This window comes from Heloderma suspectum, chromosome 13 (genome assembly GCF_057233095.1).
Source record: "Heloderma suspectum isolate Gila_16-S chromosome 13, 16-S_ref, whole genome shotgun sequence".
Lineage (NCBI taxonomy): Eukaryota > Metazoa > Chordata > Lepidosauria > Squamata > Helodermatidae > Heloderma > Heloderma suspectum.
Window position 1 is genome coordinate 23,922,944 of NC_139470.1, and position 26,444 is coordinate 23,949,387.

Here is a 26,444-nt window from a genome sequence, read left to right on the forward strand (position 1 = left end):
AGTCTGAGCTGTTTTTAAATGTGATTTTATTTACAGCATTTTTACCCCACCCTTCAGCCCAAAAAAGCTCCCCGAGCAGCTTACAAAGATTAATAACGAGACAGTCTCTGCCCTCAGGTTTACAATCTAAAGGACACGACACAAAAGGAAAAGGGATTGGGAGGGAGGAGGAAAAAAGCAGCATGCAGGCGCCAGTTCCAAGGTCGTATAGGTGTTCTTTCTGGCAGGAATGGGTGAAACAAGTTCCCTGCAGCTGTTCCTTCTCTGGCTGATGTGTGGGGCCAGGTTGGTCTCCCCCTTGCTGTGAAGTTTATCCTGGGGGGAAGCCGAGTGCAGCCTCCAAATGGCCCTTGGTTCTCTGGCTGATGGCTGAGGCCAGAGTCTGCAGCCCCTTTGCAGAGGTCACTGCGGAGAGAAATATGTGTGGGTTGTTTTTTCTAGCTTTCTGTCTTCAGGGAACCTTTACTAACCTCACTTTTCTGTACCAAAGAACCGTCACACCTCTGCACAGATCAACAAACCTTTCCCCAGCCTTGGTACCTGGACAAAATTTGCGCTTGGTGTGACCCTGCTCGCCCCCCTGCATGTTCAAGGGCAGGGGTCTTACCTGACATCACACCATGCTCAGGGGCCCCACAGACAGTTTTGCTGAGACTGTCGGGGTGTTTCTTTTAGTTCAAGCTCATGCCATCCTGTTTCCGCACAAGTGTGCGGTTTCTCTTTAAATATCCGTACAGAAATTCGTATGCGTTGTTCATAATGTGCACATTTTTGTGCGCCTTTTTAAACATAGGCTCATTTGGGCTCATGCACCCATTGACTAAAGCATGTTCGTGCTTTTGGAAATGTTCCCTTTTTCCCAACATGCTTCTGTTGAACACATTGTTTTGCGGCAAGTAGTGGAAGCTTAGCGATGTACGGTTTCCAGCCCCCAACGTGCATTCAGGTCCGCATTTGGGAGGGGTGAACTGGGTAAATCCTTTAAAAAAAATAAATCTCAATTTAAGGCGCAATCCTGTGAAGACGGTTGGCAGCCTCGAACTTGGAGGCTGCTGAGTATCCAGTGCAGGGGGCGTGGAGGCAATCTTCGCCTCCGCTCTCCAGCCGCCCTGCATTTCTGCTAGACAGGTGATGTCACCTGTCTAGCAGCAGGAGGGAAGGTGGCTGGGGCAGCGATTGGAGACGTTGTATGGCTGACGCCCCAGTCTCCTCCCCTCCCTGGGGAACACCCTTTTTTCCTATCTTTGCACTCCTTTTCTGAGCACAGAGGCATAGCCAGAACTGCGCTGGCAGAGAGGGGAGCGTGTTTTCTGGTCTCCGAGGTCGGAGCCCTGTTGCCAACCTTGGAGCCCAGAAACTGAACCGTCGTATGTCCCCCTCAGACGGTGCCATAAGGTTGCTCCCTCCATGAATTTCTCAGCAACCCTACATGAGATTGGAGAGTGGAATCTCCACCCTCTTCCCGAGCTCTGAGCAGTTAGCTGGAATGTGGGCCGTGAGCAGGTGCCCGATCATGCCTACCTCTGGCGCCAGCCCTGCTCATCACTTCCATGGATTCTCATTGTTGCTACCTCCCCTTATTTGATTGCCTCCCCCCACCCTCTGCCACGTTCTCCCTGAATATCATAACTGTCTCAATGAGACCCTAATAAGCTGCTGTGGAAAACCAGGGTCTCCTGGAACACAATCTGGAAAAGCTACTGGGTTAAAGGAGAGTGACTGGCTTGGAAAGCCACAACTAGAGGGCGGGAGGGTGAGTTGTGGGTCTGCAACTGCACTATGGAATTCAGGATCCTGAGAACCCGCCTTTTTCTTTAGACAAGGAAAGCTTGTCTAGGGCTACCTGAGCCCTTTGGGCTGCACAACGTAGCCTGAACCTGCACAGTGACAAAAGGCAGAGGCTGGCTGCCTTAATTTCTTCAGCTTCTATTGCAGAGATGGGGAACCTGCGGCCTGCGGAGGCCTAGCCACCTTCCCCTTCCAAAGCCCTGTACCAGAATCTGCTGGAACAGTGTGCATTTTATACATATAAAAATAAACGCCTGCTGAATCTGCGTTATCTCATAGTACAATTTTTATTCCCTGTCCCTCCCTGAGTAGGAGCCTGAAATTGGGGGGGGGGACCCCCAAGAACAGTGGAACGTTCTGCAGCTGCTGTGTGTTTTTCAAACATTTCACTGCCCCCATGAGAACTAGAAATTTGGGTTGTTTTTTAAAGTAGCAATTATCAGGCTGCAGATACCTTGTTCCCCACTTTTTGTGGTGTGTGTGTGTGTGTGCATGTGCGTGCGATGTCAGTTTGAGCAATACTGCCTAAAACAAACGCATACTCTCTCCAAGCGCTCAGACTGACCCAGCAAAAAGATAGGACACTTCTGGTAATGCCACTCCGATTTCTCTCCACAGGCGCTCATCCAGCGCCGCCCCCTCATGGCAGCCACGGCCCCCAGCATGGCCAGGTCCGTTCTGAGCTGAAAACCAAGCAGCAGATCTTCAAGCAACGGAAGAAGACCGCCAAGCAACGTTTCCTGCAAGGCGGGGGGTTGAAACGGCTGAAGTCCCGCAACCGCCAGCGTGTGCAAGAGCTGCGCCGGTCGGCGTTTGGGCGCGGAACCGCCAAGAAGGGCAAGATGCGGAAGAGGGTGTAGACAGGTGGTGCCCGCGCTCCTAGCTTTCCATACCTCCCCCCCACTGGGTCAACTGCTTACTGTGTAAACTCTGGGTCCGGAAGGGAAGATTAAACCATTTTTGACTGTTTCGCTTCCCACTCGTCAGTAGTCTAGTGGCAAATTCAGAAGGGCAGGGTCCCTTTGTAACACTCACAGCCACGCCCCCTCCTAAGACTATACAATGTTGTAAGTTATACAGCCTTCAACTGGGATCCAAAAACAGTGCAGCTGAGAGTAAGGCAGGGGTATTTCAGTTGGACGTCTGAGAAAAAATGCAAGAGTGTTAAACTCTTTTTCACTCACTCACTCAAACACAAACATTTTAGGTTTTCAAAATATGATACTCTATGGAAGCTTCACCTTCTCAACTCAGTCTTCATGGAAAGATCCCTTCTCGTTTAAACAGCCCCCTGGCACACTCCCTTAGTGCCCCAACATTACCCATTAGCCTTCCCTAAGCTCCTTCATTATATCTCCCCCTCCAACAGAAACATCCACACACCTAGCCGGATTGGACTACACGCACACATACAGTGGTGTTGTGGTAAATTGGGAAATGCAGGAGCTCATTGTGACAGTCTCCAAGGGCAGTCCAAAAATTTCAGGAAGCTGTGCCAATTCATATCAACAAACCACTTCTAGGAGTTTTCATCTCCACCAGGAACTTTTCTTTGGTAAAGTGAGTAGGTCTTAAATGCCCATTCCGCAACAAGTCATCCCACATACTTTGCATTCCAACATGGAACAATATATTGTTGCTTGGAAAATCCATTCGCCCCACAGCTACAGTGAGGGTCGCAGCTAAGCTCAGAGGGAACAGGGCATCCTGAGGGGGGTGGCAGATGACATCAGAGTCCCTGCTCATGAAAAAGGGCCGGGGCTGCGTCCCTGCGAGCCCTGCCTCCACAACACCACTGATGCTAGTGTATCTGAAGCGACTCCTTGTCATGTGAGATCAAACCCTTTCCTCACAACCTGTCCTGCCTCTCTGTCGGTCAGTTTGGAAGCATGTTCTCTGCTGGCCCCCATTTTTGCTGTACGCATTAAAACATGCCTGGACAACAGTGTCGCCTATCCAGCCAAATGCAACGCGCCGGCGTGCCTAGTTTACGTATTGATGTACTGTATTTCTAGACCACCTTTCTGGAACCGATCAAGGCAGGTTTCCAAAAATTCAGAAAACAGATATCAGAGACAAAGACAAACTTATTAAAATGTTAAAAGCAACCTTAAAGCCCGTAACAAAACAATTTGAAAAACCAAATTAAAAAGCTGTGTTTTCACCCCCTTCCAGAAGGCAGAGAGAGGCAGGGACCAGTTGTAACTCTCAACAGGAGTGCGGTTCAGAGTTTGGGAGCAGCGCACGACAAAGCCCTTTCCCGTGTACCTGACAAATGGGCTTCTGCAAGCAAGGGTGTCTTCAAAAGGGCCTCCCTGAGCAGGACCATAGCAAGATAGTGCCTGGCTAAGCCATTTAGGGTGCAATCCTGTGCAGGTTTAGAAAGGAAAAAAGTCCTATAACTCCCAGTATTCAGAATGCTGGAAGTTATAGGACTTCTTTCTGTCTAAACCTGCATAGGGATTGCACACCCTTAGAGCTTTAAAGGTTAACAACAGCAGCTTGAATTGAGCCCATAAACCAATTGGCGACCAGTGCAGATCTCTCAGTATTGGGGTGATGTGATCACGACACCATGCACTGCTTACCGACCTAGTTTTGCACCAACTGAAACTTCTGGACGCTCTTCAAGGGTAGCCCCACACAGAGTGCAATGCAGTAGTCTAACTAACGTAACCAAGGGTTGGATAACTGTTGCCACTGTCTGTTGTCTAGACAGAGTTGGGTAAAACATGCCACCGGTAGCACCTGAAGAGACAGGGAGCGTTGGAACCAGGAGTGCTTCCAAGCTAGGAACCTGATCTTTCAATGGGAGCACGACCCCATCCAGAACAGGTTGAATCCCCGTCCTGAGGAGTCAGGCTTTCTACTGATTTAACACCACCTCTAGGTTGCGGGGGAGGGATTTAATCTCGGCTTGTTCACCCCTCAGCCTGTTACCGAACTTGGATAAATGTTTAAAGATGTCGGCGGCTTCCCTGGGGTCTGGTAACAAAGAGCAATAGAGTTGGACAGGGCCAGGGGAAGGGCGGTGGCCATGTGGGGAACCCCAGAGGGCCAGATCTAGCCCACAGGTGGACTGGATTTGGCCCGCAGGGTTGAAGCTCAACACTCTTGCTTTATACCCTGCTTTTCATCCAAGATCGGCTTACAAAGTAGACTTTCCATTGCTATGTACAAAAAAGGAGCGATGTACAAGGAAGATGTGAGGGAGCGGGGGCAGTCTGTCTTGGCTCCTGGCAATCGATGGCGTAGTCCGGCTTAGGAAACTGCCTTCTACTGAGTCAGAACATTGGCCCATCTAGCCCAGTGTTGTTGACACTGACTGTGAGCATCTCTCTTAGTCTTTAGAAAGAACCTAAATAGTCTTCTTTAGTCTTCAGAAAGAATAGTCTTGCTAAAGACTAACAAACGTATTGTGACGTAAGCTTTTGTGGATGACAGCCCACTTCATGTCCCGGACGAAGATCCGGGGGCGCAGGGCGCTTGTATTCATAAGATCCTTCCCATTCCGTCATGCCCCTGGGGTAAAACTACACTGGCTCCAGAGCTAATATAGTTTATTCTTCCGGCATTGGGAGCACCAGGAGAGAAAATGGCTGGAAAACAAACGCTGCCCCCTTGGGGTGGGCTTAGGAAATGGAAGCTCATTCCCCACGGTCCCCCCCCCCGCCCCCCATGCCTGTGGATTGCTCCGTAAGTGTCTCTGAATTTGGTGGGACTTACTGTCCAGTAACTATTGCAAGGGTTTTGAATGTTAAGCTTGGCGGCCACATGTGGCCTTCCTCGGGGTCTCAGTCTGGCCCTCCGGGGTTCCCCTGGATGCCACGCCCCTTCTCCCCAGCCCCACCTCCCCCCCCCCCCAACTACCAGCCGTTTCATGGCTTCCTGGCTTTTGCAGTTTTTTCCCCATTCTAACAAGCTGAAATGTTTCTCCTAAGGCTTCGTTTCTGGCAGTAAGAGCTTTTAAGTTACAATAGGCTGGCGTTTGGGGTATTTTAGACCCGCCACCTTTGCCTTCAGCCCCGCCCACCACTAGAAGCTGGGGAACAGAGGACAACGCAGGGACGGGACGTGCCAGTTTTCTGCCTAGATGAAGTGGGCACATCGGGAGTTACGGAAGAAACCGACGCGTCTCAGCTCACCCCAGACAGTAGGTGTGGTTAGCTGGTCTCTGGCTCGGACTGGGGTGCCGTGGCTGGTCCGGGCTTTGGAACCGGTGCTGCCTCCCCTTTGCGGAAGTCGGCAAGGATATCGATTAAGTCGACAATGCAGAGCTGGACCTGGTGAAATCGGGGAGATGGGGATTTGTAAAACGATTCTCTCTGGATGGTGTGTGGGTAAGGACCAGGGCTAGCGTCACAGGTCGGCATGGTTGGGCACCTGCCAAGGGCCCACACCCCAGCAGGGGCCCGCTGACAAGAGCCCCCTGGACTTGCTGCTCCTCTTTGTCACCACTGCAGCCTGCTTGTTCACCTGCCTCTCGCTCTGGCCCAGACAATGGTGGTGGAGAGGAGGAGGAGCAGTGGATACCATGGTCTGCTTGCTCCCTGTCAAGCAAGCAAGTGGGGGCCATGATGAGGAAGAGGAGGAGGAGAAGCTGGGGACAACTCACTGAGGGGCCTTTGAGGGGGTCTTGCCCAAGAGAGCCCTCAAAAACCTAGAGCCGGCACTGACAGGGACCCAGGGCATGGCCTGAAGGCACAGGGTGCAGCAGCCTTGCTGAAGCTAAGCAGATCTGCGTCTGCTCAGGGCCCGGATGGGGGACGGCCCAAGCACTCTGGCTTGAGTCCCGGGATGGAAGAAAGAGGGAAACCAATGGCGTAAAGAATGAAATCCCACTGGCCTCTCCCTCCACTGAAGCCAGAAAAACACACCCTCAGCACGTGGTTTAAATGGGATATTACATGAGTAGGGAACCTATTGCAGCCCGGGGGCCGAATTCAGTTTCGGAGAAGAACTTGGGGGCCGGATTCCAGTGGTGGGTGAGGCCAGGGTCAAAGGAGGTGAGGCCAGAGGCAAAAAGGGCAGAGCTAAAAAGCAGCGTATTGTTGCTTAGAGCTCTTCCTGCCTGTCACGAAACCTTAAGAGAGGCATTTCAACCTTTTAAAACAAGGGGGGGAAACTGCACGCGTGCCAGGAAACCACCAAAAGATTGGTGCTTGGGGAAGAAGGGGTGGGGCCGCTTGGGGAACGCCAGGAGGGTTAAATGGGAATGGTAGCATCCTACTACCTCTGCATGAAGGAGAACTCCTTTGGCTATGTGAGAGGAAGGGCCCAGCGGGGAGGGGAACGCGGAAGCAGATGCAAAAGAGAGATTCCTTAGCATTTCCGCTTGCTTTTGAAATCAAAACCCCAACTTTGTAGTCCTCGGAGTTGTGCAGATGTGCTTGGAAATGTGTGGCTAATGCCTGGAATCCCAAGAAATGGCTGGCGGGTGGGGGCACCAGGGGGTGGTACTTCTTTTCCCCCTTTGGACGGGTAGATAGAGCATATAGATAGATGGATAGTGCATGCATGTGGAGGACACTTGCATGAATTTCTCTGATAGTGCAGAGAGAGAGAGTAGATAGATGATAGACAGACAGACAGACAGACAGATGTGTGCACACTTTATCAAAGGAATTCATGCCAATGGCCTCCAGTTGCAGAATTTCCAGAGGCTGCAGAATTTGGAGTGCCCTGCTTGGGTACAGAGTTTTAAAAAGGGGGGAAAACAGTCAGAATACACACAGCCCTGCTCTAGCACTATGCAAAGGGTGTTTGTGCGTAGCACTATTCCAGGAGCCATTCCCGCAGGCTGAGCTTTGGAGATGAGAGGGAGAAAGGCCACCCCCATTACGTCATCTCCTGCCTTAGTTGTCACCACCAGCAGCCATTCCAACAGGCACTACAGAGGGGAGGGAGAGCAAGGCCGTTCCACCAGTTCTGCTGAAAGAATTATTCTTTTTTTCCTCTTCCCTCCCCATGCCTTTTTCCTTGTGTGTCGTGTCTTTTTTTAAATTGCAAGCCAGCAGGCAGGGACTCTCTTGTTGCCTTAATCTGCTCGGGGAGCTTTTCTGGCTGAGGAACAGCATAAAAAGATTTCAGATAAATTAACATTGATACTGACCGCACTGAGCTGGGCTTCCGTGTCCTCCAGCGGCACATCAGCAGGCAGCTTCCTGTGCTTGGCAACCATCTGGAAGAGGTTCAGGGCTGCCAGCTTGATCTGCCCAAGTTCCAGCGTCTTGTCGGCCGCTGTGTTCTGGATGCAGACCCAGCTGGACTCCTGGAGTGACGGGGAACGGGGGGAGGAAGGCAGCATGGAGAGTCAGGGGCACATCCTTTGGCATGCAGCCCTTGTGGTTGCCATGCACAGAGATTCTGTCAGTGGCATAGTGGAGGCAGGGTTCACAGGGACATAGCACCAGCACCTTTTTATTAGCAGGGACACTGACATCATCTGCCACCCCACTCAGGGCTCCCTGGTCCCTTCGAGCTTAGCTGCAATCCTCACAGTAGCTGTAGGGAAATGCACTTTCCCAGCAACACTACATAGTTCCCTTTTGTCATGTAATTTGGGGTGGCTTGATCTGGGCAATTAAGATCTACTAGCTTCGCAAAAGACCTGGTGGAGATGTACACCAGTTGCTGGGGAACATGGGCGGGAGGGTTCTATTGCACTTGAGTCCATCCTGAGGGTTTCTCCCAAGCAGCTGGTTGGCCGCTGTGTGAACAGAATGCTGGACTAGATGAACCCTTGGTCTGATCCAGCAGGGCTCTTCTTATGTTCTTAACAGCCTGATATTGGTTTGCAGTTCAAAATGCTAAATGTTGGGGGGCACCCAGTGAAATTGATCAGCTGCAGGTTCAGAACAGGCCCAAAGACGTACAGCCAGAAAGAGGCATGTCCACCAATTGCTGGGGAAACAAAACCCAGGAATGCTAAACGGCGCAGAGCTGGAACACACAAGTAAAAATTATATAATATTGTAATATAAGGGGACAAAAAAACAGTGGGTATACAAAAAGGACCACAAAAGGAACAGCACAATACAAAGGACAGAATCACAAAATATAGATGAAACTGACTAAATGCTGCAAGGACTAACAGTAATTAATTGCAGCTGGAAGAACGGTGCTGTGGAAGTTGCGGCCTTCCCTTTTTACAGGAACTTTGCACTAGTCACCAACTGCTGGGGAACATGGGCGGGAGGGTGCTGTTGCACTTGTGTCCTGCTTGTGGGCTTCCCGTGGGCAGCTGGTTGGCCACTGTGGGAACAGAATGCTGGACTAGATGGACCCTTGGTCTGACCCAGCAGGGCTCTTCTCATGTTCTTAACCGCCCAATGTTGGTTTGCAGTTCAGAATGCTAAATGTTGGGAGGCACCCAGCGAAACTGATCAGCTGCAGGTTCAGAACGGAGGTATGTCCACCAGCTTCTGGGGAACATGGGTGGGAGGGTGCTGTTGCACTCATGCCCTGCTTGTGGGTTTCCCGGGGGCAGCTGGTTGGTCACTGTGTTCTCGTGAGATGAAAACTGCTAGAACTTCGTTGTGATGGATCAACCCAGCTGCCTGCATTTCTGGACTCTCCTTGGAGACGTGGCGATGGGGGCTGTCATGATGAGCACCTGCACTTCCAAATTTACCATGACACTACCAGATTCTGCACATTTAACAAGCAGAAATCAACAGGTGAAGCTTGGAGAGTCAGCAATAAAATCCCTCCAGCTGTCAGTTTGTACCTGGTATTACACTATGATGGACATGGGGCTCATGTCCTTTAGAAGGCAGCCATCCTAACGTTTTTAGAGGGCAAAACCTGAAACACTTTATTGCAATACAAGACCCCATTTGGGGGCACATCAATCATACACCCCAGGTACAAGCCACCCCTGCCCTGATCCTGGTAACGGCCTGCCCGTAAACCACTGCCTTACCCCTTCGTGCACCCTGGTCTGGGCTTCCTCTAGCCGGGCCTGAAGCTCAGCCACCTGGTTGTTCCGCTGCAAGACCTCATTGCCGCTGTCCTCCACAAACTGCTTCAGGCAGGCGCGCTCCCGCTCCACAGCCTCGCGGGCAATGAGCTCCCTCTGGACCAAGGTGGCCTGGGTGGCCGACAGGGCCTGAAACCGGCTGATCAGCTCCGGGATTTCTTGAAACTGCGGGGCGGGGAGGGGTTTTCAGAGCAAAGACAGAATGAGGAGCAGATGTCAGGTCTTCTGGGACCCTTCTCAGAGATGGTGTGCTTAGGCCTAGACTAGAGAATGGTCAGCTGCCAACATTGTCATCCTTTCAGCCCCTTCCCACTCTATATCATTATCACCATTGTTACTATTTATTTTAAGAGCAGCAGCAGATAAGCCAGAAGCAGGGCCCAATTCCCTGTGGCCCCTCTTCTCCATGAATCTGTTTCCATTCCAGCTGGGAATGATAACAACACTGTCACTTTTATTTATTTATTTATTTATTTTCACCTCACCCTGCTTTCCTTTTGTATCATGCCTTTTACATCATAAACCTGCAGGGGTTGTCTTGTTTGCTACTGAACCTGCGTAAGCCGCTCTAGAAAACTTTTCGGAGGAACACAGGGAAAATGCTTCAAGGAAGTAATGTGTTTCATAAATGGTTACACTGCTTATATTTGGGGTCTGAGGACGATGATTAAGAGTTGTCCAGTCTGGTAATAAAAAATGCTTCTATCCAGGCAAGGCCTTGGGATGGAGCCCTTTAGGTGAAGGGTGGATTGCAGTGTTTTTTTGCTGGGCTGGAAGGCCAAGCTCACTGCAAAAAGCAGTCCATTCTCCTAAGACAGATTTCCCCTCCATGGCACCGCCCTCATGGGTTGAACTCCAACTCCCATCCTGTTCAGCCAGCACAGCTATTAGCCCCAAGATATATTAAGGGTTTAAAAAAATTAGGGAGCAAAGCTATGGCCACTAGACAATGTTGAGAGGGCTGTGGGATTTTTCAGTTGCTGGAAACCGTGGTTGGAGCCAGGACTCCGGACGTGGTGCCCAGAAACCGCGCTCCCTCCCCTGACCCCTTGTAGCCAGCACGGTTCTGTCTCTGCACCAGCTACATCTCTGCGCTCAGAAACGGAGCGTGGAGCCGGAGAAAAGGGGGCAGTGCTGGGGGGTGGGGGGAGACCGCAGAAGCTGCTTTATGCAGCTTCCTATCTGCCATGTGGCCTCCTCCTGCCCCCTCCCCGAAGCCGCAGCCAGCCAAAAATGCAAGGTGGCCAGAGCACGGAGGCAACAATCCCTGCTACGTCCACCCTGCATTGGATGCTTGGCAGCCTCTGACTTCAGAGGCTGCTGGCTATCTCAACAGGATTGCACCGAAAACATACCAAGAACCACCTCTCCTCTTGCTTTTCTGCTTTTCTGATTTTCGAGTCCAAAATCCACAATTAAAGAGGGGGAAAAAAGGAGGCCTGGTCAGGTTTTTTGAGGGATTAATTGGCAGCCGTTTTAATTCACGCTGCCTCCTTCTCTCCAACCCTACTGCCAGAAAAAAATTGTTTGAAGGCCTTGACTTGCACGAAAAAGCCTGCACTGGGATTTTCTTCCCAGCACCTTCGCTCAGGCTCCCACGCGCTCGTCTCCCCGCTCTCTCACCTGCTCGGACTTCTCCAGAACCTTCTGCAGATAGGTGGGGAAAGCTTTGTGGGCCGCCAGGCGCTGCTGCAACTTCTCCTTCACCGTCAGCAGCCGGGCAATTTCCTGGCGAAGGCGCTCCGCTTCCGCCCCTCTCTGGGCCGCTTGCCGCTGCTCCTCGCCGGCCTTGCGCAGCGCCCGGCTCTTCTTGGCATCGTTCTCCTGCAAGACAGGGGCTATGGGTCATGCCAGGAGACCCTTCCCTTTGTGCCCACCCCCATGAGAACCCGGAACAGCCGCTCCGGGTGAAGAACTGGAGGAGAAGGCCATCAATGGCTACTAGTCCTGATGGCTCTATGCTACCTCCAGGATCAGAGGCAGTGAGCCTCTGCACACCAGTTGCTGGGGAACATGGGTGGGACGGTGCTGTTGCACTCCTGTCCTGCTTGTCGGTTCCTGGTCCACAACTGGTTGGCCACTCTGTGAACAGAATGCTGGACTAGATGGACCCTTGGTCTGATCCAGCAGGGCTCTTCTTATGTTCTTAACAGCCCAATATTGATTTGCAGTTCAGAATGCTAAAAGTGGGGGGCCACCCAGTAAAACTGATCAGCTGCAGGTTCAGAACAGGCCCAAAGAAGCAAAAGCAGAAAGAGGTTGTGCACACCTGACTTACAGAGACATACAGAAAACCTGCAGGCTGTTCTTCTCCCCAATGGCTCAGTGAGAAAAAAACCTGCTCCCACCCTCCAGGGGTTCTGGCCAATGAGTGTAAAGGAGGTGGGATGATTGACAAGCATGTGGCATTTTTAAAGGGTTTTTAAAATTAGATGTTATAAACACTGTTTAATAAATAAGGTATTTAATTCAAATTTGATGCCTAGTGCTTGGGGTTTGCTGTTTCACACCGACTCACAAAGCTCCTGCCCCATAGTGCACCATTAGCCACCTCCCTGCCCCCCTCCAGCTGCAAATTTGGGGGGCACAATTAAGTGCCCTCTGGTGGGTCCCTTCATATATTGTGTCGCCCACCCCCGCATCTGCCTTTGCTGGAGGCAGACAGAGCAGCACATCGACCTGCGCCAGGCCATTTCAAGCCACCCACCATTTTAATTACCCACAATGCCCCGCTGTAACATGCCCCCAAGGCATTGTGGGTAATTAAAATGGCTCACAAACCCAGTTGCCCAGCCCAGGGCCAGCCATGGCTCAGTGGACTGGATTTATACCCCACTTTTCAGCAGCTTCCCACGGCAGCTTTCAAAAAGTTAAAATGACATGAAAACAAGTCAAAGTTAAAACCATAAAACACCATAATAAGAGGAGCAATTTTTTTTTAAAAAGTCTGTGAAATGAAAAGCAAACACCCAGCGTCATAAAAGCAATGATCAGTTTAAAAGCCTGGCACCAAAATAATATCAAAGTAAATGCCAGGCAAGCTTCTCTGGGGACATCAGCTCTGCTATCATCCCATAGCTGCTGGCTATACTACCTGACTTAGGAGGTTAGGTGCACCTTGGATAGCTCCTTTAGAGTTCTGACTGGTTCTGACAGAAACCCAGAGCGGACCTACAGCCCCACTGACATCAGAGCCACCAGCCTCCACTGCACCTGCGTCCCTCCTCTTAGGAGGCAGTGAACCTCTGGTCAGTGGTCCTAATTCCGCCTGCAGAGGTTCCCGATCTGGCCTGGAGAGGGTGGCACAACCTCCATGGCCCCGCCCTCTGGCCTTGAAGCTACCGGGGCTTGGGGAGGAGGTGGCGGAGATAACAAGGGGGTTCCCCCCCCCCACATCGCTCCCCTTCCAGATGGGTGGGCGAGTGGTGCAAAGAGAAATCCGTGTTATCTCCAATTAGTGACTGGAGATAACGTGGGGATTCCCCTGGGAGAGGTCTTGCAAGCCCCAGCCAAGTCACTGCCTCTGTGCTTCTCTCTGCATGGAGAAAGGGAAAGTGGGTGGGGCCAGATGACATTATGGGAGGGGAGGGGCTTGGGGGAGGGGCTTGTAAGACCTTTCCCCCACCCAGTGCTGACTCCAGGTTTTCAAAGGTCCTTAGGCAAGACAACCCTCAATGGGCCCCCTCCCTCAGTGAGTCTGCCTTCTCGCTGCCATTGCCACCAGCTGCTTTTCCTCCTCCTCCTCCTCCTCTTCATCATGGCTCCCACTTGCTTGCTTGACAGGCAGAGAGCCGGGGAGCAAGTCGGCCGTGGCATCGCCTGCTCCTCCTTCTCTCCACCACCGTTGTCTGGGCCAGGGCGAGAGGCAGGGGAACAAGCAGGTTGCAATGGCGCAGAGGAGGAGCAACTCTGGGGGCTCTTGTCCGTGGGCCCCTGCTGGGGTGTGGGCTCTCAGCAGGTGCCTACCAGGCCTACCGTTACACCCCCTTCATGTCGTTCCACTCACAGTCTGGCCCCCAGACCATGAGAAGTTGCCCACCCCTGTCCTACGCCTACAGACCTTCAGGAACTTGTCAAACTTCAAGATGGCCTCTTTCAGCTTTCCCTCTTTGCGCTCCAGCTCCTGCCGTCGATGCTGCAGATCTTCCATCTTCGTCTGAAACTCCTGGGAGAGGATGAGAGAGTGTCAGCTGAGGAGGACAAATGCTTTTGACAAAGAAAAAATAACGGTATGTCTGACTGGCACCTTTGGGGCAGTGGCCTTTCTTACCTTGCCCCTGCAGCTGTGCCTTAAACACTACCCATTTGATCTTGTTTCTTTCTGTCTTTTTTAAAATTGGGATTCTTGCTCAGTGGACTGTGGGAATGCTGCGGACATAATTTATCTTGATTTTGGCAATGTTTTCTTCGAAAGGGGCTGTAGTTAACTAGTGAAGCATGTCTGTCGCGTGCAGAAGGTCCCTGGTTCCGTTTGTGGTATCTCCAGCTAGGTTGGGGGGAAAAACCCATCTGAAACCCTGGAGAGCTGCTGCCAGCCAGTGTCAGCCAGGGCTGCCGAACCTATTTCAATTCAATTTCAGAGAAACTCTCGAGGGCTGCATTCCAGTGGTGGTGTGGGGCCAAAGGCAAAAGGGCTGGGGCCAGAAATACAAAAACTACCCACATACTGTAGCTTAAGTGTGCAATCCTATGCATATTTAGACAGCAACAAGTCCTACAACTTCCAGCATTCCCCAGCCAGCCATGCTGGCTAGGGAATGCTGGAAGTTGTAGGACTTTTTTTGCTGTCTAAACGTGTATAGGATTGCACCTTAACTCTGTTACTGCCAAGAACTAACAGGAGAGTTACTCCTACTAAATGCAGGAGAGGCATTTCAGCCTTTTAGAAGGGGCGGGGGGATTTACAAAAGCCAGAAACCACCAAATGATCGGTGGTCAGGGGAGAGGGAGATGTCTGGTGAACTCAGGAAGGCCAGATTGAGACCCCAGGCAGTGAGGTTCAACATCCCTAGTGTAGGCAATACTGAGCTTAGGGATGTACAAAAGTCACTTACCTTTTCAAAGGGTGACATTCGCAGTGGGGGGGAGGCGCTCCATCCCTTCCCCTGAAATTCTCCCCGGCCAGCTCCGCTCCGCGGCGACTCCGCAGAGCCACTAGCCAGGGCCGCCTGCAGCCGGCCATCTGGCTGCTGGGCAGCCTGCACAGGGATGCAAATGGCGGCCACCGTAGCTGCCGCCATTTGCGTTCCCTTTTTTTTTTTGCTGTGATAGGTTATGTAAATATTTACTTAGCCTATCACGGCAAAAGACAGAGGCGCAAATGGCGTAGCGGCTGCCATTTGCACCCCTGTCCTTTGCCTATCACGGCAAAAAAAAGGGGGAATGCAAATGGCGGCCGCCGTGGCCGCCATTTGCGTTCCCTTTTTTTTTTTTTGCCATGATAGGCTACGTAAATACTTACGTAGCCTATCACCGCCTCCACAGGGATGCAAATGGCGTCCCTGCGTTAGCCATGATAGGCTACATAAGTATTTACGTAGCCTATCACGGCTATAATGAAGAAGTGAATGGCGTCTGCAGACGCAGACGCCATTCTCAAAGCAGTGCGAACGGCAGCAGGTAAGTGCTCCATTTCGCACACCTTTCGCAGGGTGGGGGGCTTCATTCCGCCACGGATTTTGCGGGGCTGAATGCACTGGCATTCAGCCTCACTGAAATCCGTGGCGGAATTCTCTGACATCCCTAACTGAGCTAGTCGGGCTTGGTATAAGGCAGCTTCCTACATCTGTTCCCAAGTCTGCACTGGTCATCTCTCTCGTGTGCGGCAAGGAAATCCACATGCCCTCATTGGAGGGGTTCTTAGAACAGCCGGTATTACCTCTTTCTGTGCCAGTACAGCCTGTTCCACCTGAACCAGTTCTCTCTGTTTCTCCAACAGGCAACAAGCGGGAGGCAAAAAGTCGTACTCTTTCTCTGGGATTTTCCTGAAACAAGAAACAAGATCTAAGGGAAAGTGCCAAACTCACATGTGTCAATCAACCTTGTCTTCGATACCAGCACTTAACCCCAAAGTGCCCAGTACCTATAACCCATTAAGTTCAGGGCTGGGCAACATTTCAGTGGATTGACCTATGAGATGCATCGATGAAAGAACATTTTGATCATTTCATTTCATTTATTGTATTTCTATACTGCCTCATAGCCGAAGCTCTCTGGACAGTTCACAAAAATTTTAATAAAATCACTAAAATCCATTATATAAAGTACAAAACCATTCACGTAATGACATAGAACAAATAGTACACACAGCAACAACATATATTTAAAACAATTTAAAGCAGTTGGCCAAAGACAATCAAAGAGACTCTTTATATGCTGCCAAATGCCTGAGAGAAGAGGGCAGTTTTAACCTGGCACAGAAAAGATGACAATGTTGGTGCCAGGTGGGCCTCGTCAGGGAGATTATTCCATAATTGGGAGGCCACCACTGAGAAGGCCCTTTCCCTTATTGCCGCCCCTGAGCCACCTTCGGAGGAAGCTCCCGGAGGAGAGCCTTAGATGCAGAGCATACTATACTGGTCGGTTCATGCCACAAGAGGCATTCCATCTGGTACTGTGGTCCCGAGCCAAAAAAGATGATCAACAAAAAAAAGGTGCCTCAATTAATCAGGTAGCAACAGCTGCAGCTAAGGAAATAAAGAAATTAATCCACATACTTATAAAAAATGCAGAGTGCAAACACTACCTTAAAAGAGGCATTCTCCCACTTGTGAAAGGGGGGGAGGGGCTACCACTTTTAAGACAATGCTTACTGCAACGCATGCACACATCAACTGCAACACATGCACAAAATGTCTTGGCAAAAAGGAAATATGCTTTTTGCTCAAAAAATGTTCAATGGAAGAGAAATGCAGAAAATGGGGGGGGGGAAGCAGGCAGAGAGAAGAATGGAATGCCCCACTTGGAAGAAATGACGACACGCTCTAATCCTGAATAGCACCACTGCTGGAGAATACGCTGCAACTTTTTGTTGCAGACCTGCTTGTTGTTGTGGTCATCCTTACAGGCCCCCTGTAAGGTAGGGCAGCCACAGTTAGGTGTGCACACCGCCTAAGGCACATTAATCACTAGAAAGTCTGAAAATGGGATTCCCCCCCCCCCCAATCTAAAAGGTCAAATCTTGGGCTGTGAAGTTTCCCTCATCATAGAAACCAGCCTTGGCTTCCAGCATACAGCAAGCCAAGCTGCACCTGGGAGGGAACAACTGCCCAGTTTCCGCTCCACAGATCTGAACACAGGACACTCTTCAGGGTTTCTCACAGGGATTTCCCCCAGTCCTACGTGGAAATGCTGAGGGCTGAACCTGGGACCTTTTGCATGCAAAGCAGGGGCTCTACCAATGAGCTACGGCCCGTTCCCCAAACTTTGCAGGCCTTTGGAAGCAACCCTATGCATGTTCAGACCAAAAAAAGTCCTACAACTCCCAGCATTCTCCAGCGAGAGTGATGCTGGGAGATGTGGGGCTTTTTGTTCTCTAAACATGCATAGGAACGTGCCCTTTGCCTCCTTCTGTGCCCAGCAGTGCAGCTAGGGCAAGACCGCGGGGCCAAAATTCAGGGTCTCGCAGCCCCGGGGTGGGGTGGGGGATGACCACCCAGAATGCAGCAGGTGAGAAGGACATCACAGTCATAGAAGCGAACTCCGCTGCGCTGTATTATTCTTGTCGTCTTGGTGGTGCTATGATTTAAGGGAGCTTAAGCAAAAATGCAAAGCTGCACATGCTCAGGGTAATCCCCCCTCCCCCCCCCCCCGTTGGAAAACTTTCTAAAGTAGAAGGAATGTAAAAGCAATTCTCAAGCGCAGGATGGCGGCTGTGGGGGGAAGAGAAATGTGAGTGTTGTGCTTCACAAGGGAAGGAATACACAAGACCATCTAAAGCCTCCCCCCCCCCAAAAAAAAACAGTTAGGTCCAGAGACTGAAATGCCCTCACTGCATCAATGCCTGTTCCACCTCCCCAAATAACGCCCCCCCTAATAAGGGTCTATAATGCCCTCGCTGCATCAGTGCCTGGCCCACCTCCCCAAATAACGCCCCCCCCATAAAACTGTTAAACTCCAGGGTCTAGAATGCCCTCGCTACATCACTGCCTGGCCCACCTCCCCAAATAATGCCCCCCCCATAAAACTGTTAAAGTCCAGGGTCTAGAATGCCCTGGCTGCATCACTGCCTGGCCCACCTCCACAAATAACGCCCCCCCCCATAAAACTGCTAAAGTCCAGGGTCTAGAATGCCCTGGCTGCATCACTGCCTGGCCCACCTCCCATAAATAACGCCCCCCCCATAAAACTGTTAAAGTCCAGGGTCGAGAATGCCCTCGCTGCATCACTGCCTGGCCCACCTCCCCAAAAAACGCCCCCCCCATAAAACTGTTAAAGTCCAGGGTCTAGAATGCCCTCGCTGCTTCACTGCCTGGCCCACCTCCCCAAATAACGCCCCCCCATAAAACTGCTAAAGTCCAGGGTCTAGAATGCCCTGGCTGCATCACTGCCTGGCCCACCTCCCCAAATAACGCCCCCCCCATAAAACTGCTAAAGTCCAGGGTCTAGAATGCCCTGGCTGCATCACTGCCTGGCCCACCTCCCCAAATAACGCCCCCCCCCTAAAACTGCTAAAGTCCAGGGTCTAGAATGCCCTGGCTGCATCACTGCCTGGCCCACCTCCCCAAATAACGCCCCCCCATAAAACTGCTAAAGTCCAGGGTCTAGAATGCCCTGGCTGCATCACTGCCTGGCCCACCTCCCCAAATAACGCCCCCCCATAAAACTGCTAAAGTCCAGGGTCTAGAATGCCCTGGCTGCATCACTGCCTGGCCCACCTCCCCAAATAACGCCCCCCCATAAAACTGCTAAAGTCCAGGGTCTAGAATGCCCTGGCTGCATCACTGCCTGGCCCACCTCCCCAAATAACGCCCCCCCAATAAAACTGCTAAAGTCCAGGGTCGAGAATGCCCTGGCTGCATCACTGCCTGGCCCACCTCCCCAAATAACGCCCCCCCCCTAAAACTGCTAAAGTCCAGGGTCTAGAATGCCCTGGCTGCATCACTGCCTGGCCCACCTCCCCAAATAACGCCCCCCCCATAAAACTGCTAAAGTCCAGGGTCTAGAATGCCCTGGCTGCATCACTGCCTGGCCCACCTCCCCAAATAACGCCCCCCCCCATAAATCTGCTAAAGTCCAGGGTCTAGAATGCCCTGGCTGCATCACTGCCTGGCCCACCTCCCCAAATAACACCCCCCCCCATAAAACTGCTAAAGTCCAGGGTCTAGAATGCCCTGGCTGCATCACTGCCTGGCCCACCTCCCCAAATAACACCCCCCCCATAAAACTGTTAAAGTCCAGGGTCTAGAATGCCCTGGCTGCATCACTGCCTGGCCCACCTGCCCAAATAACGCCCCCCCCATAAAACTGTTAAAGTCCAGGGTCTAGAATGCCCTGGCTGCATCACTGCCTGGCCCACCTCCCCAAATAACGCCCCCCCCATAAAACTGTTAAAGTCCAGGGTCGAGAATGCCCTCGCTGCTTCACTGCCTGGCCCACCTCCCCAAATAACGCCCCCCCATAAAACTGCTAAAGTCCAGGGTCTAGAATGCCCTGGCTGCATCACTGCCTGGCCCACCTCCCCAAATAACGCCCCCCCATAAAACTGCTAAAGTCCAGGTTCTAGAATGCCCTGGCTGCATCACTGCCTGGCCCACCTCCCCAAATAACGCCCCCCCATAAAACTGCTAAAGTCCAGGTTCTAGAATGCCCTGGCTGCATCACTGCCTGGCCCACCTCCCCAAATAACGCCCCCCCCCAATAAAACTGCTAAAGTCCAGGGTCTAGAATGCCCTGGCTGCATCACTGCCTGGCCCACCTCCCCAAATAACGCCCCCCCCATAAAACTGCTAAAGTCCAGGGTCTAGAATGCCCTGGCTGCATCACTGCCTGGCCCACCTCCCCAAATAACACCCCCCCCCATAAAACTGCTAAAGTCCAGGGTCTAGAATGCCCTGGCTGCATCACTGCCTGGCCCACCTCCCCAAATAACACCCCCCCCATAAAACTGTTAAAGTCCAGGGTCTAGAATGCCCTGGCTGCATCACTGCCTGGCCCACCTCCCCAAATAACGCCCCCCCCATAAAACTGTTAAAGTCCAGGGTCTAGAATGCCCTGGCTGCATCACTGCCTGGCCCACCTCCCCAAATAACGCCCCCCCCATAAAACTGTTAAAGTCCAGGGTCGAGAATGCCCTCGCTGCTTCACTGCCTGGCCCACCTCCCCAAATAACGCCCCCCCCATAAAACTGCTAAAGTCCAGGGTCTAGAATGCCCTGGCTGCATCACTGCCTGGCCCACCTCCCCAAATAACGCCCCCCCATAAAACTGCTAAAGTCCAGGTTCTAGAATGCCCTGGCTGCATCACTGCCTGGCCCACCTCCCCAAATAACGCCCCCCCATAAAACTGCTAAAGTCCAGGTTCTAGAATGCCCTGGCTGCATCACTGCCTGGCCCACCTCCCCAAATAACGCCCCCCCCAATAAAACTGCTAAAGTCCAGGGTCTAGAATGCCCTGGCTGCATCACTGCCTGGCCCACCTCCCCAAATAACGCCCCCCCCATAAAACTGCTAAAGTCCAGGGTCTAGAATGCCCTGGCTGCATCACTGCCTGGCCCACCTCCCCAAATAACGCCCCCCCCATAAAACTGCTAAAGTCCAGGGTCTAGAATGCACTGGCTGCATCACTGCCTGGCCCACCTCCCCAAATAACGCCCCCCCCCCAATAAAACTGCTAAAGTCCAGGGTCTAGAATGCCCTGGCTGCATCACTGCCCGGCCCACCTCCCCAAATAACGCCCCCCACCCCCCGGGCTGAGATCAGCCATAGGGTGGTGGATGGGGCTCCCCAAGCCTGTGCACCCCCCCCCCCAATCTCACATCAGGAGCAGCTTGTCCCTGAGAGCCGCGCGCACCCTCTCCTCCAGGCCCGCCATCGCCGCTCGCCCGCCCCGAAGTCTCCCTCCTCCGGCCAAGCTTCGGAGGCAGCAACGGGACGCGGAGACAAGCGACAGCTGGCGGGACTTCTCCGATCCCGGGAGCCCCGCCCGGCCGGCCGTCGCCAAGGAGACGGCCAGCACAACGTTCTGTTGCCATGGCCACCGCGTCCGGGAGGCTGAGACCGCGCGTGCACGGCCCGCCCGGCGTGCGTGGCTGGAGAAGCGCCGCTCCCTTATTTGATTTAGCCCTTATCGTATTTCCCCCCGACTTTCCTCCAAGGCAGGGGTCGGGAATCTCCGGCCCAGGGGCCAAATCCGGCTGGGGGAGGGGTTTCTCTGGATGGCTCCGCCCCCTCCCCCCCGCAAATCAGTGGGTGGTTTCCCGGCTTTCGTGCAGTCCCCCCCCCCCTCCAAAAGGTTGCAAGGGCTCCTCTAGTTGCTTTAAGATAAACCCGCTGGTGTTTCTGGTATGCTGGCCCCGCCCCTTTTGCCTTCAGCCACACCCACCACTGGAATGTCTCCCACCGCCCCCCAGCTTCACCAAAATGGAATTTGGCCCCGAGGCTGAAAGAGGTTCCCCACCTCTTTGAGCAGTAAGGAGCTCGAGGCAGCAGATATGGTTTTCCCCACCGCCACCACTGTGGCCAACCCCATTTTTATCCTCACAACAACCCTGTGAGGTAGGTTACTTGGGCTGAGAGACAGTGACTGGACGAAGTCACATAGTGAGCTTTCTAGCTGTGTGAGGATTGGAACCCTCCTCTCCTCAGTCCTGCACTCTAACCACTACACCACACCGGCTTAGTCTTTACCTTTCCCATTCACTTTTCCTCCCTGCCGTGTGTGCGCGCGCGTGTGCAAGAGCCTTTACCTATGTTGAAAGGTAGATTTTTCCAACATTGTGTGTGTGCACATTCATACAATAATAAACTCGAGTCTTGCAAAGTCATAGGTGTGTGACCCGGGGGGGACCTGGGCCCGGGGGATAGGAGTTATTTGGGGAGGTGTACCAGCTGTGTGTGGGGGGACCTTTTTCAGCCAGGGGGCCACATTAACTTCCAGAGGAACATGCTAGTGGTGGTGGTGGGGCTACAAAAAAGGGTAGAGTCCAGGCTGAAGCGGTCAGGGCTACCCCACACGCTCACACTTTCCCTCTCTCCCCTCTTATACATACACACACCCTCATACACATCCATTCATACACACACCCTCACATAAATTCTCATATCACACACATCCGTTCACTCACACACAAACACACTTTCACACTTAAAATACACACGCACACCCTCACACATCACACACGCATACACATTCATACAGCATGCACAGACTGCAATTTAGGCTTGGAAAATAAAGACCCCACTAAAAACTGAGATGCTTAGGAAGCCAAATTTTGCTATCTAGTGCTGCTGCCTTTTTGTGCTCCTGAATCGAATCCCACGCGCGTGCGCGCGCACACAGCTTGCTCACCTGCAGAGCTGTTCTTGACTCACACAACACAGTCTGGATGTGAAAGAAGAAGTGATGATCGAAACTACTCTTGCTTACTTACACCCAGCTCCACATTTAGCCCTGTGATGTTCTACAGTAGGAAGAAAGAAGGTACAAACACATCCTGTGTTTTTGTTGTTGTTGTTTTCCGGCCGCCATCCATTTCTCACTCATCATTAGTGGCACTCTTAATTGCAGTGGGTGGGCGCCAAACTTCAGAAGATGTGCCCAAGCGTGAGACTCCTACTAACAGAAGATTTCTGAGCATCTTACAAGGCATACATTCTCGCTGTTGTGGCTTTCTGTAGTCTCTTTCCTGATCACCTCCAGGTTCAGAAGACCGGCAAGTAAATACTTTAATTATAATTTTGTGTTAAAAAAAACCCCTACTGTACTTCAGGCCAGAACAGTCAAATCCAGCCAAAATAATAGCGGCCTGCTATTATCTACTTCTTCTTAGATCACTGAAGAAATGTATCAATTCCACACCTAGTTTAATCCAGATATGATAGCTGTCTTCAAATATCTGAAGGGCTGTCATGCAAAAGTTGTCAACAGACTTGTTCTATGTCTGTTCAGTGATGTAATGATAATTCTGAAGTGCAGACATTCGTCATGACAGTCCCCATAGCTATGCCTGCAAGGAGAGTCAAACATTCAGCTGTGTTGATCTCTCTCTCTCTGTATTATATATGTCTTTTGTAGGTCTTTTGTAGAGCTATTGGGTCTTAGGGTGCAATCCTATGCATGTTTAGACAGAGAAAAGGCCTACAACTCCCAGCATTCCCCAGCTGGCTGGGGAATGCTGGGAGTTGTAGGCCTTTTCTCTTTCTAAACACGCATGGGATTGTGCCCTTAACTGCCCATTAAAAAAGGCCCATTGTAGGCCTTTTCTCTTTCTAAACACGCATGGGATTGTGCCCTTAACAAGCCACTCCAAACTATTTTGCATTCCAACAGAGATAGCTCACGACAATATATGGTTGCTGGCAAAATCTGTTTTCTCACCAGCTACTCTTGAGGATTGCAGCTAAGTTCAAAGGGAACAGGGAAGTCCAAGGGGTGTGTCATTACCCCTGCTAATCAAAAGTCTTGGTGCTTTCACCCTGTGAGCCCTGGTTCCACTACACCACCGATGTTGCTCCAAAGGGCAGGAGGTGAACCCTGTCCCCAAAATACTTTCAGCACCTTGAATAGCTCCTTTAGAGTTCTGTCTGGTTCTGACTGAAACCCACACTAGATTCACTGCCCAGCTGACATCAGAGCCACCAGCCTCCTCTGGCAGGTGGAAACTGCAGGGAAGCAGATTTTGGCTCAAAATTAGGAGAAACGTCCGAAAGTTAAGAGCTGTTTGACCATGGGACAGACTGACTCGGGAGATGGTGAGCAGCACCTTTGCTGGGGGTGTTTAAGCAGAGGCTGGACGGCGATTGGTGGTTGCATCCTTTCACTGTAGATTCTGTACTGACGAGGGGGCTGGATTAGGTGACCTGCAAGATTGTTGTACAAACTCCTCATTTCTGCTTGTCTGTTTCAGTGGGAGTGGGGGAATGCTTGTGTTTGAATGCTATAAGAGAGGGAGGAAAATTTCACTCGCAAGCCTTCTTGTTCATGTAATTCTGTTGTCTTTCTCCCCATGATCACCTGTTTCAAAAGCCCGAAGTGTAAATAGCTTTTATCCCTCTAAAACAGTGCTTTGGCGGGGCCTCCATAGGGAAGTGTAAACAGTCACTAAGGGAAACGCAAGAATGTCCCTCCCTTGTGCCTTCATCGTGATGCCTTCAACCTCCCTCTCTCCCCAAAACAGAGAGGATCGCACCCCATCCCCAACATGCTGGTGTATCAAAGGGACATCCTACCTATTAATAGCATGGAGCAAATTCAGAAAAGGCTGAAGCCAATGCAGTCCAAACAGCTCCAGCAAGGCTCACCAGAGAAGGAGCATCAAGCTCAGGAGATCCCCAAGGCTTGCAGGGAAGAAGAAGGAGAAGGAGAAGGAGAAGGAGAAGAAGACGACAGAGGAACAAAACATAAGGTAACAGGATCAAAAAGCCCAACAGCATGTTCAGTGGCCATGTGTCTGTTGGGGTGGGGGATGAAATGGAATCTTCTGGAAAGGGCATGGCTGGCTGGAATCCTGACCACACAGGTACCTTAAAGCAGAAGTCCCCAACCTTTTTTGCACCAGGGACCGGTCTCATGGAAGACAATTTTTCCACAGACCAGGGGTGGTGGTTTCGCGGGCAGACTTCCGGCTGCTGGGACGCAAATGGCGTCTGTGTAGCGGATGCCATTTGCATCCCTGTTCTTTGTTAAGTCTGTTGCAGGAAAAAATATCAAAGTGGCTTGTGCACCTTAAAGATTAACTAAGGGCGCAATCCTATGAAAGTGTAGACAGAAAAAAGCCGTACAACTCTCAGCATTCCCCAAAGTTGTACAACTCCCAGCATTCCCCTGGCTGGGGAATGCTGGGAGTTGTACGACTTTTTTCTGTCTAAACATGCATAGGATTGCACACCAAGCTTATTATCAAATAAGCTTTCGCGGGCTATATAGTTCTTTGCAGTAATAGGCTATGTAAAGATTTACGTAGCCTATTACTTGAAGAACAGGACCCCTGGCTGGGGAATGCTGGGAGTTGTACGACTTTTTTCTGTCTAAACATGCATAGGATTGCACACCAAGCTTATTATCAAATAAGCTTTCGCGGGCTATATAGTTCTTTGCAGTAATAGGCTATGTAAAGATTTACGTAGCCTATTACTTGAAGAACAGGACGCAAATGGCGTCCGCTATGCGGACGCCATTTGCACCCCAGTGGCCGAAAGTCTGCCAGCAGCGGAGCAGAGCTGGCCAGGGCCGGCCGGGGCCGGCGAGGATTCTGGGGGGGAGGGACGGATCGCCTCGCCCTCCCTGCAGACCCCAGTGGACCCAAGGTAAAGGGGTTTCGCACACCCCTACTGTGGCCCAGTTCCTAACAGGCCACAGACTGGTACAGTGGACCGGGGGTTGGGGATCCCTGCCTTAAAGCAGTGTATCCCAGGTTTCTGAAAAGTGAGCTGCACTTTTAAAATCCACATGAAATCTGGAAGCATGCTCTGCTGTTAACACCCATCATGGTTTTACTTGTAGAGTGCGTAAGATGAAGACTGGCGTGTCCTAAGGAAAGTGCTGTGCTAGCTATTGCGTGAGTCACAGTTCTCGAGTGTGCCTCTCCTGTCTGGAAGGAGGCAGGCTCAAAGCAGCAACTCATTCAGAGGCCCAACGGGCAGCCTCCTCTGTGAATGATTACTTGGGTTAAATGAAGCCTTCCATTATTTTTTTGCAGTACACAAGTTTGGGAAGGGCTGCCTTAAAGCAAACACACCTTGGGGCCTTCTGTCTGGGCCAGGGGTCCCCAACCTTTTTAGGTCGGTGGGCATATTTGAAAGTTGGAGTGCCGTGGGCACTCTGACAAAATGGCTGTCATGGGGGAGGGCCTTGCTCATTCATAAAATGGCTACTATGGTGGGTATGGCTGGTCACAAAAGACTCACTTCCCAGAAGGCAAATTGGTGAAAGTAAAAGAAAAGTAAAATGCCCGTGGCATGAACCTAAGGCAAAGATGGAGGTCCGAGCTCCAAAACACAAAACCACTCTGTTGAATCCAAATAGAAATGGTTCTGGAGGGCGAAACTTTCTTTGCAGCATGCCAACATCCCAGTATGTGGCAGAACATGTGGTGGGCATCAAGAAAGGTGTCTACAGGCGCTTTGGTTTCCATGGGCACCATATCAGAGACCCCAGATTTGGGGCTCCTTCACACCCAGCTTTTGCCCTGTGATTGAGAAAGCTCCTTCATGGAAGTTTGCGGGCTCTTTGCATGACGCCATGATCATTCAAGGCCTCTCCTGCACTAAATGCCCTTTGTTCCATTTTTAAATAGACCACAGATAATGAGCTATCAAATTACCCTGTTGTGTTCCGCTTCAGTTTCCTCCGTGAAAAGAGTAAAAGAGAGTGAGATTATCAATGAAAGATAATGGAAGACTCAGATACAGGGAGAAGGAGGAGGGAAGGGGAGGGGGGGAAGGAAGCATGTGAAAAAGGGAGTCAGTTGTGATCCTGCATTTAAAATGGAAGCAAAAAGCCCAGTTTTAAATGCAGG

At 51.6% G+C, this 26,444-nt stretch overlaps 2 protein-coding genes across 2 annotated transcripts in view; one reads left to right on the plus strand and one right to left on the minus strand.

Moving 5' to 3' along the window:
- DDX54 (DEAD-box helicase 54) overlaps window positions 1-3,888 on the plus strand; it is a 37,523-nt gene extending 33,635 nt beyond the window's left edge. The window contains exon 20 of the mRNA XM_084820442.1: window positions 2,407-3,888. Within this exon, the coding sequence (XP_084676568.1) occupies window positions 2,407-2,648 (242 nt within the window). The 3' untranslated portion in view covers window positions 2,649-3,888. The remainder of the gene's footprint in view (window positions 1-2,406) is intronic.
- CFAP73 (cilia and flagella associated protein 73) lies at window positions 17-21,021 on the minus strand. Its single transcript, XM_084820459.1, has 8 exons — window positions 20,745-21,021; window positions 15,648-15,753; window positions 13,830-13,934; window positions 11,393-11,593; window positions 9,713-9,934; window positions 7,901-8,059; window positions 5,934-6,071; window positions 17-405 (listed from the first exon to the last, which is right to left on the minus strand). Exons 1-7 carry the CDS (start codon window positions 20,798-20,800, stop codon window positions 5,952-5,954), a joined length of 969 nt encoding a protein of 322 aa, XP_084676585.1. The 5' UTR covers window positions 20,801-21,021; the 3' UTR covers window positions 17-405; window positions 5,934-5,951.
- Between the last annotated feature and the right edge of the window lie 5,423 nt (window positions 21,022-26,444).